The 17,566-nt window shown below is 41.4% G+C and overlaps 1 protein-coding gene across 7 annotated transcripts in view; it reads left to right on the plus strand.

Moving 5' to 3' along the window:
- Positions 1-1,624: 1,624 nt before the first annotated feature.
- MAP9 (microtubule associated protein 9) overlaps positions 1,625-17,566 on the plus strand; it is a 29,622-nt gene continuing 13,680 nt past the window's right edge. For 2 of the 7 annotated variants that reach the window (XM_075930103.2, XM_075930104.2), the window contains exons 1-7: positions 1,643-1,774; positions 2,054-2,213; positions 5,168-5,252; positions 7,115-7,354; positions 10,178-10,407; positions 11,683-11,794; positions 15,598-15,857. In XM_075930103.2, the coding sequence (XP_075786218.1) occupies positions 2,145-2,213; positions 5,168-5,252; positions 7,115-7,354; positions 10,178-10,407; positions 11,683-11,794; positions 15,598-15,857 (996 nt within the window). In that variant the 5' untranslated portion in view covers positions 1,643-1,774; positions 2,054-2,144. Of the gene's footprint in view, positions 1,788-2,053; positions 2,214-5,167; positions 5,253-7,114; positions 7,355-10,177; positions 10,408-11,682; positions 11,795-15,597; positions 15,858-17,566 lie in introns of all 7 variants that reach the window. The other 5 variants (XM_075930106.2, XM_075930105.2, XM_075930107.2 and 2 more) reach the window with 5 other exon arrangements.

The following is a 17,566-nucleotide window of genomic DNA, read 5'->3' on the forward strand; positions in this document are numbered from 1 at the left end:
GTTTGAGTCCCAAATAATTCAATTACATGTACCCTTGCTTTCCCTCAGCCCTGAGTGTAGTTCTGCCTAATGAACTGGTTGCATAACACTAGTCAAAAAGAATAGTTGAAATGCATCTCTGCTTTTAAGACAGGAGTGGAGCACCAGTCCAGAATGCAAGTTGGCAAACTGTAGAAATGTTGCACCTCTTGGAATGGAAAGCTTGTGAGACAATCACTCCCTGACAATAGAACCTTATGGGTGCTGGGGTTGCTGCTGCACCTGTGATTTGAAATGGTTTCAATCGTATATAGTTTGGTTCAAAGACTCTCAGCATGAGCACTATACAAAGTTTATCAACAGCCCTGCTCTCGCCAACACACTCAACACCTATAGTATTGACATTATTATGATTTGTACAGCATAGTAGACACAAGAAGGTCTGTGCAATAATAGAAATATCCGTTGATTAAGAAGGAAAGGAGGAGTCAGGTTCTGCCTCAATGTCAATCCTGACAAATGTCATTTACTTCCAAGGTTTCGTATAACACACCAAAAAGGACAGAGTTTGGTCCAAGCTTAAGAACAGGGGCTATGTCTACACTGCAGACTTCTTGAGCAAGAGTGTGTCTACACTGCCATGTGCTTCTGTGCAAGAGATGTGCTTTTGCACTAGAGTGTCCATGGCAGCGTGAACTCTCTTGCACTAAAAAGCTCTGATGGCCATTTTAGTAATAGGGGTTTCTTGCGCAAGAAACCTGTTTCCAGTCCACACTGCCTTCGTGTGGGAAGAGGAATAACTCTTGCGCAAGAAGCCCTCTGTTCTGATACTTTACTGTAAATTTACTTGTGCAAGAACACACATGCAGTGTAGACGCTCTGCAGGTTTTTGCGCAAGAACAGCTGTTCTTGCTCAAAAAGCCTGCAGTGCAGATGTAGCCCAAAAGTTTAAAAGCAGAGGTACAAATGTCATGTGTAAATATCTATTTGCAGCTGCATAATGTTGTGTGAAGTCACGTATGTAAATAGTTAACACGTCAAGTGGCAGCTGCATGCACGAACACCCACTTTGCCCCTATACTCGCGATCATTTCCAATACGGATACAGAGACGTAAGTGCTTGTGTATTTTTTCCATACAGGCGTTGGGTCTGCTGCCGGAAATGTGGGTTTTGCGATTGAAGCAGGGTTGTACCTAACAAGGTTGCAGCACAGTTGCAGGACAGGTGTTTAATGAAGTAGCACGGGGCAGTCGGGAGCCTGGCAGAGCAGGGGAGGAGTCAGGACTCCCTTGGAGAAGAAGACACCCTGTGGCTAATGGTTAAGATGTGGGACGTACACTGGAAAGCGCGAAAAGCGCGGCCCATTAATCCGCTGAGCAGCCCTCCAAGCCAGCATCGGTAACAAGCCAGCCTAGGGCTCCGGGCCGCCGCGCGGAAGCCTCTTTTACCCCGGCCGTGCCCGCGGATCCGCAGAGACCGACCCCAGGGCCACCAGCTCCCCGCCCGGCTGCGGCAAAGGGCAGACGCTCTAGCACGCAGAGCCTGGCACGTGACCGTAACCCCGCCCCGAGTGGCAGGAGAGAGGACCCGCCCAGCAGCAGCGGCTCTGTTTATGCCGTCACTTCCTGTGTTGCTGGGTTGCTAGGTAACGTATATGGCCGAGCGGCCCCGCTGGGGCTCAGTCTCCGCCCCGCTGGTCAATGCAGCTGCGACGGCGACTGCTGGAGCGGAGCGGCCGCTGCGCAGCGCCGAGAGCGAGCCCCTGTTGGACGGGCCCGCGCGGGCACGGGACAGGCAGGCACGGGAGGTGGGGGCCGCTGTGTGGAGGGGCGGGGCAGAGCGGCGGGGGCGGGGCTTTCTCGGAGCGCTCCGGCCCCGGGCCGGGTTCCCGCGGGTCAGCGCTGATGCGCGCGCTGCAGTGCGGACCTGCCCGGGGCCACGCCGGTGCTTTGCACAGAACTGCTCCCCGGCGCCTCCTGCAGCGCCCCGGGCCGCCCGAGCGGAGCTGGGCAGATGAATTGCCCTGAGCGGTGGATCCCGGCTTTAATCACGCCCCCTCGTTTACATTTTCAGGAGAGATTTGAATTCACTGCATCGCAGAGCTGAGTGCGTGAAAACAAATAGAAACTGCATCAGAGTCATTTCTCCGGACTGTTTCCCCACCATGTCTGATATTGGCACCACGTTAGCCTATGCCAAGAGCCCCAAAGTCTCCAAGAGAACGGCTTTTCAGGTAAACTATTTTGCCCCAAAGTATCCGATTAAAAATGTAGTCAAATCTACACTAGTTTACTTGACAAACTCGCCTCTTAATGCAGGTACAGCTTATCGTAAAAAAAACCTTGCTTTTATCGTGATACCAGTCTGGCAAGTGAACTAAAAGCACTTTTATGCAGATACGTCGACAATGATGTTTTTGCCATTGTGGAACTGTCACCGCTAAATAACATTGCTGTACTGGCTAAAGTTTCTATGAAAAACCTGGCCTTTGTGCTACAGAAACTAAAACAACTCTACTGTCAATATGCCAGAAAAGAAAACACTTAAACAGAAATACTTTCCCATCTTAAAAGTAGAATTGATATTCTCATTTTAGTTTCTTTGTGTTTCTTTAGAATAATTATGCTGAGGTTCTCTTGATCTCCTAAATGTAGGTAATAATTTTCCTAGTTTAAGGTAAAACATCTATGTTAATCCAATAAGAACAAGGAATGTCAGAATACAAATTCTGGGTAGATAATTTTTGTATGAATCCGATGGGCCATGGTTGATGCTGTTGCTTGGGGAGGTAAGCTTCTCAGCCTGTGGCACTGCCCATATACTCCATCCTTCACTCTGCCCAGGCTCTGCTCCCTCCATACTGTCTCCCCCTTCTCTTCTCTCCCCCTTTCTGCTCACCCCTTCCAGACAAATCGCTGAACTCAAACGTGGCAAATGGCATTTGAAAAAAAAAACCACTCCTCTAAAATGTATTTATAAAGAAAATTGAGCGTGTTTTCCATTGCATGCCAGATTGTGAAAACTGGACAAGCAGAAGGTACCTAATTAAAAGTACTAAATGTGGGAATAAAAAATGTCAGCCACAGGTTTTTTAATATACTCTGATGCTTGTTAGGTTTATTTGCAAAAACTTTGTAAATAAAAGCAAATCAGCTGTCTTGCTGAATACAGAATGAAATACGGCATACATGATGCAGCTCTTCTGTTTTACATTTTCTTAATCAGTATTTCTAAGCTGATTCTATATTTTAAATGTACTCTTATGCCTTCATACAGTAATCAGTCCTGGTTACCATTTGGTATGGACATCCGCTGACTGGCACACTACCTTCCACATGCTAATAACTTAACCAATCAACCAAACAATGGAGGTGCTTATTGTTCTTATCAGCCTCTTGTAACTATTTGAACCATCTACTCACTGTCTCTCTCTCTTTTTTCCTCCCCTCCTTTCTTGTCTTTTTTTCCTCCTCTCCCCACCCCCCTTTCCTTATTTATTCTTGGATTGGGACTTCTAATACTCATCTGAAGAAGTGGGTTGTGCCCAGGAAAGCCCATAAAGCCATCTACATGTTTTGTTAATCTTGAAGGTGCCACTAGACTATTTATTGTTTTTTACGTTTCTCCTGTTAGGGCTCATCTAGAGTATGCTAAAGGGTCGAAAGAGGATATGCAAATTCCACAGGAATTTACGTATCTTCTTCTGATCTCACTTTCTAAAGCGGAGCTTTTGAAAGTGAAAGTAGTTTGGACACGGCTTTTTCAGCGAACCTCACTTTTCGAAAAGCCACGTAAATCTCATTATTTGAGGAAAAGCGGCTTTTTGAAAAAGGCCAGGGGGTCGCCAAAAAAGCCACGTCCAAACTATTTTCACTTTTGAAAGCTCTGCTTTCAAAAGTGAGATTGGAAGAAGGGATTCCGCAGGAATTTGCATATCCTCTTTCAACATTTTAGCGTAGTCTAGATGAGCCCTAACAGGAAAAACTTAAAAAACAATAAATAGTTTTATTTATTGTTTATGTATTATGCCGTGGAATTTGCATATCCTCTTTTGACACTTTAGCTCAGTCTAGATGAGCCCTTACAGACTAACTCGGCTACCCGTCTGAAGCTGTCAGAATAGGGATAGGAAGAGCAGAGATATTGAGCACTAAGACCCATGTAGTGTCTTTGTGACAAGATGAAGTTTATATGCACTTTAATGGAGGGTCTGACTGCTTCCAGGTTGTTAATGGCTGGTAATTTTTTAGCAAGAAAACGCTCTCTCTGCTATTGGTTATGTTAGGAGGGAAATTGCCTAATATGCTGGCTTTTGTAGATCCAATTCTTAAATGCTTATCTTTCCACTGTATAGGGAGCTTTGGTAACTAACTCAGATTTTGTGGATTCTGGTGATTTCTGAGGCACCTAAATGTACGGACTTGTGAAAGTACCTTTGGATCTGGACTGAAGAGACTTACCCGGTGTCACATATAGGGCAATATCAGAAACAAGCCATGTCTTCTGACTGCCAATCAAGTGATTTGTTAACTAGACAAATATTTTTCAAAGAGTGGGCAAGAACAAGCATGGAGTTCTAAGATGTTGGGCTTGATACTCAAAAGATAAATAAACAAAGACATTTTATCAGCATGTGGCAAAGATGGAGAGAAGGATCCAGCTGGTGGTATTTTCCTAAAAGATGAATTAGCTTTCAAAATTTTGGGAAACCCTACACTATACTAGTTTGCTCACCCCCTCCCACTCACCACCAAAAATACATATCTGTTAGTGTATGTCTACACTGCAATGCTATTTCGAAATAACTAAAGCTATTCCAAAATAACTTAATCCCCGTCTACACAGCAGGCAGTTATTTCAAAATAGTGTCGAAATATTGTCAAACTAGAGGACTTCTTAATCTGACTCTTGTAAGAAGTTGTATGAGGAATAAGGGAAGTCGAAGGAAGAGTGCTCTATTTTGAAATAAGTGCTGTGTAGACTCTTCCTATTTCAAAATAAGCTATTTCAAAATAAGATGCACAATTGGCGTACCTCAATTTGCATTGCTTATTTCGAGTTAAGCCCTGCAGTGTAGATGCACCCTTACTGTCCCAAAACATATTTTGGTAATAAGAAGAATGAGTGTTGAACTTCAAGTAATAGATCTTTCCTTCTGAATAAAAGTTATCTGCTAAAATATTTCAGGATGAGTTACAAGAAGCGATTTCTGCTCGTTCAGCAAGAAGGCAAACTTCTGAATACTCAGATGACTTTGACAGTGATGAAGATGGTATGTTAAATAGCAGCAGTTTTGTGTGTGTGTTCCCCCCCCTTACTGATGAACCACTAAAGATCCTTAAGAGCCAGTATAGTTTAATGTAGCAAGATTCCAAATTATGACAACTCATGAATTATGTACTCTGTCCTGCTAAATAAAGTTAGGATCAGAATTCCCATTGATATCAGTAGGTGCACAATTGGGCCTTTGTTTTTCCTCATTTCAGGTTCTATATAATGTTTAAGGATTTGTTGTTGTTATTGTTATTATTATGCAGACTAAGCCCTAATAGATCCACTCTGCTTGGAGTTCTATCTGTTAAGGGAATTTGTGGCTTTAAATGTCATAATGTAATTTAAGAGAGGGATGAGATGGTTCAAGTTGGACCTGACCAGGGAATTTGCCAGACCAGGGGAGGTCAATGCACCTGGGTCTCCACATTTCCTTCTGGCCACCCTGCTGCCACCTGGGGCTCTGTTCTCCCCATGGGAGAGGGGAGCTCCACTACCTGCCCCCACCGCCCTTGCGACTCTGCTCTCACCCAGGGCTCCGCTTTTTCCCCATGGCTGTGCCCCCACCTGGGAGGGCTCCACATTGCCTGGTGGCCCTGCTGCCATCAGGGGCTTTCCCCAGCAGCTGTGTACTCCACCCAACAGTCCTGCTGCTGCCATGCGTGCTCCCCAGTGGCCCTGCACCTGGAGTTCTGCACTCTGCCCAGCAGTCCCATGCCAAGGCTCTCCCCAACATCTCAGCACCAGGGGCTTTCCCCAGCTACCCCACTGTAGCCTGAGACTCCTGCGCTCCACCTGCCCTAGTCTGGCAATGCTCCTGGTCCCACATGGGGTCATGCTAACAATGCCGGATCAGGAGTGTTGCCAATCTAGAGAAATCCGGAATAAAGACTGTCAACCTGTACTTAGGTACTGCCGTGAGGGCAGGGGACCGGACTCTATGACCTCTCAAGGTCCTTTCCAGTTCTAGTGTTCTATGACTCTGTGATTCTAAGATCTTCATCATTGTGATACCTTGATTTTACTCATATCTGCTAGGTCTTTTGATTTATGCTTATGTACAAACACCAGACTTTCCTTTATAGACAGACTTCTTAGCAAGTCCTTTCATGCATTTGACACGTGTTAGTTTGATACTTCTGAGGTTTTTAGTCACCCTTTTTTTACCTGAAATTACTCAGATCAAATGGAAATAACAGGGGCAAGGTTTTATAAAACATATCCAAACTATACTCGGGGCATTACACAAAACAGGATGGGGCCATACATTATTTGTGAAGTTTACAATGTAAATTTCTATTGGACACAACTAATGAGTGTAACAATAGAAAGGCATAAGGAATCGCAATGTATAGTATGTGCCCATCTTCATTCTTCTGCTTAAAATGTTTTTTTAAAAGTTAACTCCTTGTAGCGATGGACAAGTGGGTTTTTAGAAGGAACTTGAATCTGATGAGTGGCTGGAATTAACTAATGAAGACTGGGAGGACATTCTATGTTCAGGGTTCAAAATTGGAAAAAGGCAGGAAACAGGAGTGGGATTAAAAAGCAAAGGAAATCAAGTACAGTGGAGTTGAGGGGCAACAGAATAGGAGTTAAAGACATAGATATTGGCTAGGGCAGAGCTGCATAATACATTTTCTTCTGGTATAAAATATGAGATTGCTGTATCCCTTTTATACATCAAATACAAATCTAATATAGAAATTGATGAAAATACATTGGTTTTGGGCATTCTAGAAGAACTTCCAGACACTAATTCAGCTGTTGAAAACATAATTAAGAAATTAATTGCCTTTGAGATTGCTCAGAAAAAGGCTCTTTTGAAAAGTGAAATTGCTGATGAGTTGACTTCACCATTAGATGAAGTGAAACAGCAACAGAGGACGATTTTGAAAAGTCAGAACTTGAGTGATGGCAGAGATGATGAAACAGAATGTTCATTCACTGAAGAGTCAACTTGTGATGATAGTGAAGGTGACCACTGTAATCAATCATATATGGCTGTACTGCAGAATGAAAGGGAAGAAATTATTCAACATGAATTTGAAAACAAACCAGTACCAAAGCTAAGGGAGTACAGAATCAAAAATATATCATCAGGTAAAAAGAAAGCATTTTGAATATTGTTGCTGCTATTTGTGTATTTATATTATGATATGTTAAAATAACTAATTTTGGCAATGAAAAGTATAGGTGTGATTTTTAATATCTTTAATATTAAAGAGGATCAGAGTTTTTAACTAATTTTTAAAGTGCTCCTTTTAATATTCAGCAACTGTTTGCCATAAGTAACTAGATAAATTGACAAATAGTAGGCAAATAAAGAGGATTACTGAAAAACATTAAGTCCAAAAAAGAGAACAGAGTGTAGTATATAGTAAGCTGCACTCTGGGACTTTCACAACATTGTAGTAGTGTCCACAAGCAACATTTCTACATGGCAAGCTTGTGCACTGTTTGCCATGCAGTAACTTGCCATATGTCAATGATATTTTATCATGAAATAAATTCATGGCCCATTTCCTGTTAATGATGAGAAAACACAAAGTTCAGTGATTGGTGCATGACTTAACAGTAGCAAACACTATGTAATTGCCCACTCCCCCCCACACATGCTGGCAGCAAAACTTCAGGTACTTTAATCTGAAAATCTTATTTTGGACAAACAAGTTCAGATAGTCTTTATCTGAAAAGCAACTACATAAATACCTGCTTTCCATCTCCAAGAGGCAACCAGTTTTAAATTATCTCGTGTTTAGACCATTTGATCTAATCTCTGGCCAGTGACTTCCTGTAATAAGGATAAGTTTCATGGCCTCTTTCTTTGATATGCTAATGGCTTATTGAGGGTAAATTCAGTTTGTTTATTTGCAAGTCCTTCCTCCCACTAAGAATTTAATTAGTCTTTAAACAGCCTTGATGAGCCCTGTTCACTGGGATGTATTTCACTCTTGTCTGCACTATAGGGCTTATGATATTTTAGAAAATTGCACTAAGCTTATATATTGTACCATTGCTTCCAGATGTTCAGACATGAATATTTTCATGGCTAACTCTAGATTTGGAAGTCCATTTTGATTATGGATTAGCATGCAGAGGAACACAGCAAGCAATACATTTCAGTATTCCGTCTCTTCTGAAGGAATCTAGTCTTCATGAAAGATGTCAGGCAGGATATTTTACTGCCACTGGCTGCCTGGGAATAGATGTGGATTGGGGAAAATGAGGTTACTGGAAAAGGAGGATTAATTTAGTACTGCTTTGAAGGCTTTGCAACTTGTCTGGGGAAAATGCAAAATGTAGTAGCTTTTCTCAGGGTGCTCCACCCCGTTCCTTTGCAGCACACTTTATTTCTGTGTGACCACTGAGCCCTGATTTTTACAAAAGGGACAGAGATTGATGCATAAAAGGGTGCAAATATCCCAGAGATCACCTGCCCCCTCCCAGCACCATTCTCACTGTATTTTTCCCACAAATTTACTCTATTCTGCTTTGCACAGAGGGAAGCAGATGGGTTTATGAAATGAGTCCCACGGAGCTATGATAAGAATAGAGTAGGATCAAAATGGAAGGTTTTCCCAGAGCAGTATTGCACTAGATATGTGATTTTTCCTGCCTTTAAAGTCTATTGGACTTGTCCTCCTAGCTCCGGATAAACAGATATTCAAAGTGTATATCTAAATATGTACAGAGAACATAGTAAATTGAAAGATCAACTTCTGGCCTGTTTCTTTAGATTACATTCAAAGTTTCAAAACTCTGGTTAAAATTTCTGAAGACATCATTTTGAACCACACATTCTCTCTTGTACTTGGTTGCATTTGTTCCAGTTTGTTGTCATCTCATTGTAGTACAAGCCTCAGGACACTTCGTTTTTTTTAAATACAGGCAGTCCCCGGGTTACATACAAGATAGGGACTGTAGCTTTGTTCTTAAGTTGAATCTGTATGTAAGTCGGAACTGGCATCCAGATTTAGCTGCTGCTGAAACTGACCAGCGGCTGACTACAGGAAGCCTGAGGCAGAGTTGCTCTGCCCCGGGCTTCCTGGAATCAGCCGCTGATCAGTTTCAACAGGCTGAATCTGGACGCCAGTTCTTACATACAGATTCAACTTAAGAACCCCAGGCGTCCCCAAGTCAGCTGCTGCTGAAACTGATCAGCGGCTGATTCCAGGAAGCCCGTGGCAAAGCAACTCTGCCTCGGGCTTCTTGTAGTCAGCGCTGGTCAGTTTCAGCAGCGGCTGACTTGGGGACGCCTGGGGCAGAGCAGCTTGGGTGCTGCTGGGTTGCTCCAGTAGCGCCGCTCCTCGGCGCTACTGGACCAACCCAGCAGCGCCCAAGCTGCTCTGCCCCAGGTGTCCTGATTCAGCCGCTGCTGAAACTGACCAGCAGTGGCTGAATCAGGACGCCTGGAGCAGAGCAGCTGGGGTGCTGCCGGGTTGGTCCCGTAGCGCCCAGAGCGGCGCTACGGGACCAACCGGCAGCGCCCCAGCTGCTGTACCACAGGCGTCCGGAGTAAAGCCGCGGAGCACGGGGGCAGCGGGACAGCCCAGACGCGCCGCGGAGCAAAGCCGAGGAGCACGCCGGCAGCGGGACAGCCGTGGCGCGTCTGGGCTGTCCGCTGCCCGCGTGCTCCGCGGCTTTGCTCCGCTTTGCTCCCTGTCTCCCTGGTCTGTTGGTCTCCAGCAGACCAGGGAGACGGGCAGCAAACCCCGTTCGTAACTGCGGATCCGACATAAGTCGGATCTGCGTAACTCGGGGACTGCCTGTAAGATATAATTATCATTGACCTGTTGTGACTACTGCTGCTTTACAGAAGATAGGGATTCATCCGTAAATGTTAGTCAAACTGACAAAACTTTATTCAGTTTAGAATTTTATATCTTTAGTGGATGATGCTGAAATAACAATATTTATTGTCAGCTGAGAATGTCAGCATTTCTACTCTGGATGATCGTTGTAAACCAGCACCTCAACCAAGAAGCGTGTTAAGAAAAAGCAGTCATATAGAAGACAAAGATGTTACCAGGGCAGAAGACAAAGCTTCTTCTAGTTGCAGATTATCTTCATTTTCTGCACCATCATCCCTAACTAGGTTGAGTGACAAAATAACTTCTGAGAAAAGGGCCCTTGCTGAAAGCCCTAGTCCTGAGGTAAGAGTATTATTATAGTATCAGCTTTGCACATAAATATTAATCTATTTTTCTACATATATTTTGTCTTTTCTAGACTGGAATAACATAGATTACATTGTAAGGTTTTTTCCCCAAACACTCTTTTTATTTATCTGTCATATCATTTTCCATAACAAAAAAGGTCAAGCTTTATAACCATTACAATATAAATTGTCAGCATCATATGTGTATTGTACAAAGCAAATAACAAGCAGCATTTTTCTTAATTTACCTAGCTGTAAATTTTAACTATTATTGACAGAGATGTTTTTAGTGGATTTGAGTGTGCTCAGTGAAATAGATCTTTACCAGTAAAAATCTTATCCTTTCAAGCCTAGAGGTATGTTGTTATAAAAAATTACATCCCTTTTCATGCACTTTTTTTTTTTACCAATCTAACTTGACTAATACATTTCGTGTAAAGATTTATTTTTGCTGTGAACAGAGTACTAAATATGACTCTCCCAAAATTCTGTACACAGCTAATTTAGTAATCTAAATATTGCTTTCAGCATCACAGTTGGATGATGGTGTAGAAAGAAGGTCATAGGGAATAGTATCCTCCTTGAATACAATGGAAAAATACTCTAGGCAGTACAGTACACCTAATTAGCATGTCCGTACGTAGAGCCTTTCTTCAAAAGAAGGGTAGAAGCCTATGTTACGTCTCAAAGTGACTAGCATATATGCTGCTTATCAGCAGTATGTAATAGTTCAGAGAAACAGCAGCAGGATCAATCTTACTCCTTGTAGCTGTGTTCTGCCATGAGGAAAGGGCCTATCTGTACCTGCAGGATTCTTATGGCAGAAGACCCATCCGACAGCATCTTTGCTCTTCTGTGGCCATGTCTCCTGTCCCACAAATGAAGGGGTATGGGTGAATATCAGGGTGTACCATAGTCCTTTCCTGTGTCTCCCCTGTGTGGATATTCCAGGAATGAACAAAAAGATTCCTAGTTTGCATTTACATTACTTTTTCATCCCACTCTGTTGAAATCCAAACTGTGGGGCAGTGTAGACAAACCATCTGCTTCATTTAAAAGGGCAGGATTTGACCCTAATGTGTGGTGAGTTTACACCCTTTCTAAAAAGTTTTGTTTACTTTCACATTTCCTTGAAAACAGGAGCCATAATTTTCTTAACGAATTCTAAATAAGTATTGCGTAGAAAACTGTTTTAGAAGCAAGTTAATTGATTTTTGATTTGGTGTGAATAGTTCATGTGGTTGCTTATGCTGTTATTTTCTGCTTTAAGGGTCCATGGCTAACAAGCTCTTCACCACCATTCCCTATTCATTTTCATTCAACTGATGAAACATTTGGAGATTCCAATTTGTTAATGTGTGGAGAAGGTTCTCCTTCAAAAGGTAGAAGTCAAAATACTTCATATTGAAGCATTATGCTTGAATATATACAACCAGTAAAATAATAAAAGAGCTTAGCATAAGCAACTTTTGAGGGCCTGATACTACTGTCCATGATATCAATGTAGTCTTTTGGTTCCACTGATAGAGGTGAATCCATCCCCTAAATTTATTTTAGAAATCTGAGACTAATTACAGTATGCATCAGCATATGACAATAATGATTTATTGGTGTCATTTTGTTGCAGAGGAGTAATCAATAAGGTTACATCTATTCTACAGATCACTTTTGGTGGCCTATATTCTGCATATTATACCTTCACATAGACCCCATAATATAAATAGTAGTTTAGTTCCTGGGACATGACATAAGCAAGTAAAGATTTACTTGAAGCTTGTGAGTAGTCATGTGAATGTATACCCTATACATTTTCTTCTTGCCCAAGTTCAGCCCCTGTCTACACTGCTACATTTAGCAGCATGGTCTCCTGCTGCCTTCCTGCTTTGGATCCTTTCCCCTCCACAGGAAGACTCCTCCAATGGCTAGAAGATTGTGGCAGTGAGGTGCTTCAGGGTTAACCAGCTGCCTATCCTTTGCCAGAACCTTTCATTGGTACATGTAACTAGAAACCTCAATGTGGACACAACCTACTTTTTTGCTTAAGAACGGCCATACCGGGACAGACCAAAGTTCCATCTAGCCCAGTATCCTGTCTGCCGACAGTGGCCAATACCAGATGCCCCAGAGGGATTTAATCCTCATATGATCCCTCCCCTGTCACCCACCTCCAGAGAAACAGAGGATAAGGACACCACCCACCTGACTAATAGCTATCGATGGACCTAACCTCCATGAATCTATCTAGGTCTTTTTGAACCCTGTTAAAGTTCTAGCCTTCACCACATCCTCTGGCAAGAAGTTCCACAGGATGACTGTGCGCTGAGTGAAGAAAAACTTCATTTTGTTTGTTTTAAACTTGCTGCCTATTAATTTCACTTGATGACCCCCTAGTTCTTATATTCTAGGAATAAGTAAATAACTTTTCAATATTAACTTTTTCCACACCAGTCATGAATTTATAGACCTTCTCCTGTCAATCTCCTGCTGTGGGGCTGCCCCTGAAAATTAATGCAAGGTATGTTTACTCCGGCTACAGAATTCACATGGCTGGAGTTGCCTATCTTGCATCAATTTTTTCCACCAGTATAGACCTGGCCGTTGTATGTTTGTGTTGTACAATGCAGAAACAGAGAATCTATACCTCATAATAGAGTTGACAATCTGGAAGACTACCACAGATCAATAAAATGAAGAGGCAGATTCATAGAGGAAATTAAGGGTAGTAATGTTTAAACAGGGCACTGATCTGAGGTGTGCAATAGAATATGTATAAAAGGAAGTCCTTGCGCTAAAAAGTTTATAATGTAGACAATATGGACAAAGAGTGAAAAAAGGCTGCAGCATATAAGCAGTGATGTTTAGAATGTGTCATGTAATATTTATATTTAATTTGTGCTCCTGAGTTGATCCATATCTTTGCTGTGGGTTAATGTTTGTGGGCATTCTGGATGAAGCAAGTCTTTTGGAAAGCTTTGAACATAGAGAAGATGGTGAGGCCTTTTTTACTGGTTTGGAGACAATTTTCCTTCATGAAAGGAAGAAGTAAAGTAGTGAAGATGAGGACATCTGTATAGCAAGAAAGGAGGACAAATACAGTAGACAAACAATACTGAGAGTCTGGGGCAGATTTGAGTAAGGTATTGAAAGGGATTATGAGAATTGTAAACTTGATACTGTAGATAGTAGTTAAGGGAAAAAGCAGAATGGTTCTAAGAGTGCTATAATCTGATCTGGCAAAGAAGATATCACAATAATGATTGTCTTATAACATTTTTCAACTAGAGATCTCCAAGCATTGTTGAAAATGGTACTATAATCTCCGTTTTCCAACCTGTGGCACAAAAATAAAAGGATTTGTCCAAGGCACACAGTAAATCAGTGTCAGAGCTAGCAATAGAATCCAGATGTCCTATCTTGATTTTCAGACCTTCAAATTAGAACTTGTCCAAATGTCACCCTTGTAGCATACAGAGATCTACAATTCTTTGTTTTTAGATTAAACTCAAATTATAGGCCCAGTGCATCTTCCATGGCTGCATTGATCTACTAGCTAATCCCCTGTCACTTCTCTTAGAATTCAACCAAAAATGTGCACAGGAATATTAATTTGAGAGATACTGTGGCTCCTATAGATTTTTCTTTAAACTGCCTTAAGGATATAGAAATCCCATGTTTATCATAGTGGAAATCACTTAGGAATATCCATTTAACAACTTTTTAAAAATTAATGATGATTATTATTAATCAAAGCATACATTTAGTCTTTGATTTATATTTTTAAGTTCTGCATAGAAAACTGTCACCAGCAAAAATTTCCTATTCCAAAGGAGAAAAAGTGCATATAAATCAGAAATAAAATACAAAGTGTTATTGTCAAGGTTTTGCAAAAACGTCTGTAATACTTCAGTGAACACCTGAGTAGCTCTTGATACAATACAAATGTTTCTTTGTTACATTTTATGTTAGAAAATTGTCTGAATATGATCAGATAACTAATAATTTACAGTTTTGCTGAGGTGTTTTATCACAGAATTGTTACTTACCTTAAATTTAAAATGTATTTGTTGCAGCAGCAATGTTAACTTGTAATATGATACACGCACACACACTCTTTTTTAAGTCATTAAAGTGTACAGAAGATGCTAGGACATCATCACATTACAGAAAATAATGTGTCTTGTATCATACTTAATAAGCTTTTTCATACATGACTATTGTAAGTACAGGTTGAACCTCTAAAATCCAGGACTCTCTGGTCTGACAACATTCATGGTCCAGAACAGTATTTCTCAACCAGTGGTACAAGTACCCTTAGAGGTACTTGAGAGAAGTCTCTGAGGTGGGGGGTGGGGTACATCAACACAACTGAAATTTGGAGAAAACTGAATTTTTGTTTTAAGTTTTACAGCGCTTTATTATTTTTGTACTTTTTACACCCAAACATTTCATTGCCTGGCTACAATTAAGTAGTTTAAACAAATATGTTGCTATGGTAGAAAAAAAAATTGTGTGTCTGAAAACTGTAGGTACTGGGGGTACTTACATTTTTAAAAAATGGTTTTTTTTTAAGGGGTACTTATTTAAAAAAAAAAAAAAAAAAAAAGGTTGAGAAACACTGATCTAGAAGGACTGCAGATATTGCCGTACCAGAGAACCTGTCTGGCCAGGTTCGGGGGCTGGGCTACTGGTGGGGAGTGCAAGGCTGGTGTTGTGGGAAGTACAGCCCTAACTGGGGCTGGGTGTGGAGCACTGGAAGCAGCAGGGCCAGCAGCTGGGAGCACAGCCCTGGCCAGCAGGGACTGGCAGCACAGCTCCGGCCAGTGCGGCATAGCAGGGAGCATAGCCCTGCCCAGGACTGAGGCAGCAGGGCTGGCGCCTGGGAGTGCGGTCTGAGCTGGCACCTGGGATTGCAGCCCGGACTAGGGTCAGTGCACTGGGGAACATAGCCCCAGCCCTGGGCTGGGGGCAGCTGGCCTGCATCAAGGAGTAAGGCCAACAATCAGGAGGGGAGCATTGACCTCTCCTAGTCCCACAAACTCTGCCGTTAGGGACCACTCAGATCCCTAGAGTGCTGGACCAGGGAGGTCCCATGAACAGAATACCTGAATTGACAAACCACAGACTTTTTCTGAAAAATGGCATCTCTTGGTGTCTCGTATCTCATTGGTTTTTCACCTTACTTTAGGCCAGGATCAAACAGAAGGTGATGACTGCAGTGTTTTGAAATTAGAGAATAATGGCAGACAATCCCCATCTGTGATAGAACTAATGATGACTACAGTATATGAGAAAACTAAGAAACTAGAGAAATCAACTGATGACCAGCTTGAAGAACATTTGCAAACATTGGAAGAGCAATTCACTGCTGATGGCATAAAGGAAATGTCACTGAATGATCAATCTGGAGACCTGACGGAAGTGAACACTTCCGAGTACTCAGACAAGGTATCCTATATACATGTACATTTTTAACTTAATTTATAACAACATCCTGTAAGCTTAACTTGTTGATTCTATCCTGTATATGTACAGACACTATTTTGTAATAGAATCAATGCTAAAAGCCACTCCCTGGACTCTGGTATCAATTCGGTTACAAAATAGTATCAGTTTTTAGAATATGAGGGGAACATACATTCAATGAATACTTAACAACAAATAAAAGGGACCAAAATTTGGGTTTACTGGCCTTATTTAAATCCACTTTTAGAATTTAAAAGTAAACTGGGTGAGATCTTTAGGAGATATAATCTGGGTTAGATCAGTCGGGATGTATATACTAGAGGAAGATCTAACTTACTGTATTTTAAGTGCTGTTTATAGAAATGATTTGTGTATTGCGTATAATAAATGTCAGCTGTAGTACAAGGCAAAAAGAGAATATACATAGATTGTAAGCTTTTTAGGGCCTACCCCACTGGGTTCCTAGTCCATAACTAGGGATCGTTCAACACTGTGGTGTGGGTTAAAGTAAAAGGTTCAGAAATGTGGCCAGTCCCAGGGAGGCGCAGAAACAGGCAAAGTATTACTAAATATCTTTTAAACTTTTATTAAAGGACTTCTACGTATAAATTATTATTTTATCAATTATTAGAATGACTAATAAGCAAAATTCAATACAGTAAAGAAAATTCCTTGAGGTTTCTCTAAATCCTAATAGTTGTTAACAAGGGACCAGGGATTATTAACAGTTACATTTTCATCAGTCTTACTTATAAGACTAATCGTTTATCTAAAACTCTTAATGCTACTACTTAACAATACTGCTAAACAATTTCAGATAACAATACTTACATTTAACAGAGACACAAACTACAACAATAACAACAATGTATTTGGTACGTTATATTTGGTATACGTTACGCTCTACAGGAACTCATTTCGTTCGGTGAGTGGGAGGTGGCCCTCGGGTGATTAGTCCTCAGACCTGGCTCGTATTCTGCCTTCCAATGTTTATTCGGGATTCCTCAATTTGATACAGGAGGGGAAGCTGTTTTATAAAGAAAGCTTTAGTGAGCTTTTTGTGATAGGCTAGCAGACCCTGTCTGTTAAGGGACAGGAGTAAAGGGGAGAGATGGTTTCCTGTTTTTCCTTTTCTGCCTTATCGGGCATGGCACAGTCAGCACAACCAGCACGAACATTACATGAACTTTTTAGATCTGGTTTTGGTTCCTGTTCTTTGCTGGTCTTTAAGTTACATAGTGTAAAGGTTTTTCATCAAGGAGAAGTTGACCTTTTCCTTGGATGGCAATACGTGCGAGAGGCCTGGCCAGCAAAGAGCCTGCTTTCACATGTGGTACTACAATTAATCAATAATAATAATAATTAATAACATACTCCCTATTTTCTGTATATATAGCAAGACACTTTTAAAATGTAATCCTAACTAAATAATGATATTTCCGGGTAAATTACTATAATGGAGATTGTGGTATACTTTATTTTGGTCTTTTATTTGTAAGATTATGGTGGACTTTATATTGGCCATATTTTTTGTTGAGTATAACAAGCTCTGAGAATGGCAGAAAATACTTGTCTGCCTTCCTTGCACTCATATTTTGCATTCTAGTATTTTATAAAGCCTTTGATACAGCATTTCCAGGCTATATGCTGATTTCATTGTTTGACAGTGGGTATAATATTTTTCTTTTTCT

This window comes from Pelodiscus sinensis, chromosome 4 (genome assembly GCF_052426305.1).
Source record: "Pelodiscus sinensis isolate ZL-2025 chromosome 4, ASM5242630v1, whole genome shotgun sequence".
NCBI classification, from domain to species: Eukaryota; Metazoa; Chordata; order Testudines; family Trionychidae; genus Pelodiscus; species Pelodiscus sinensis.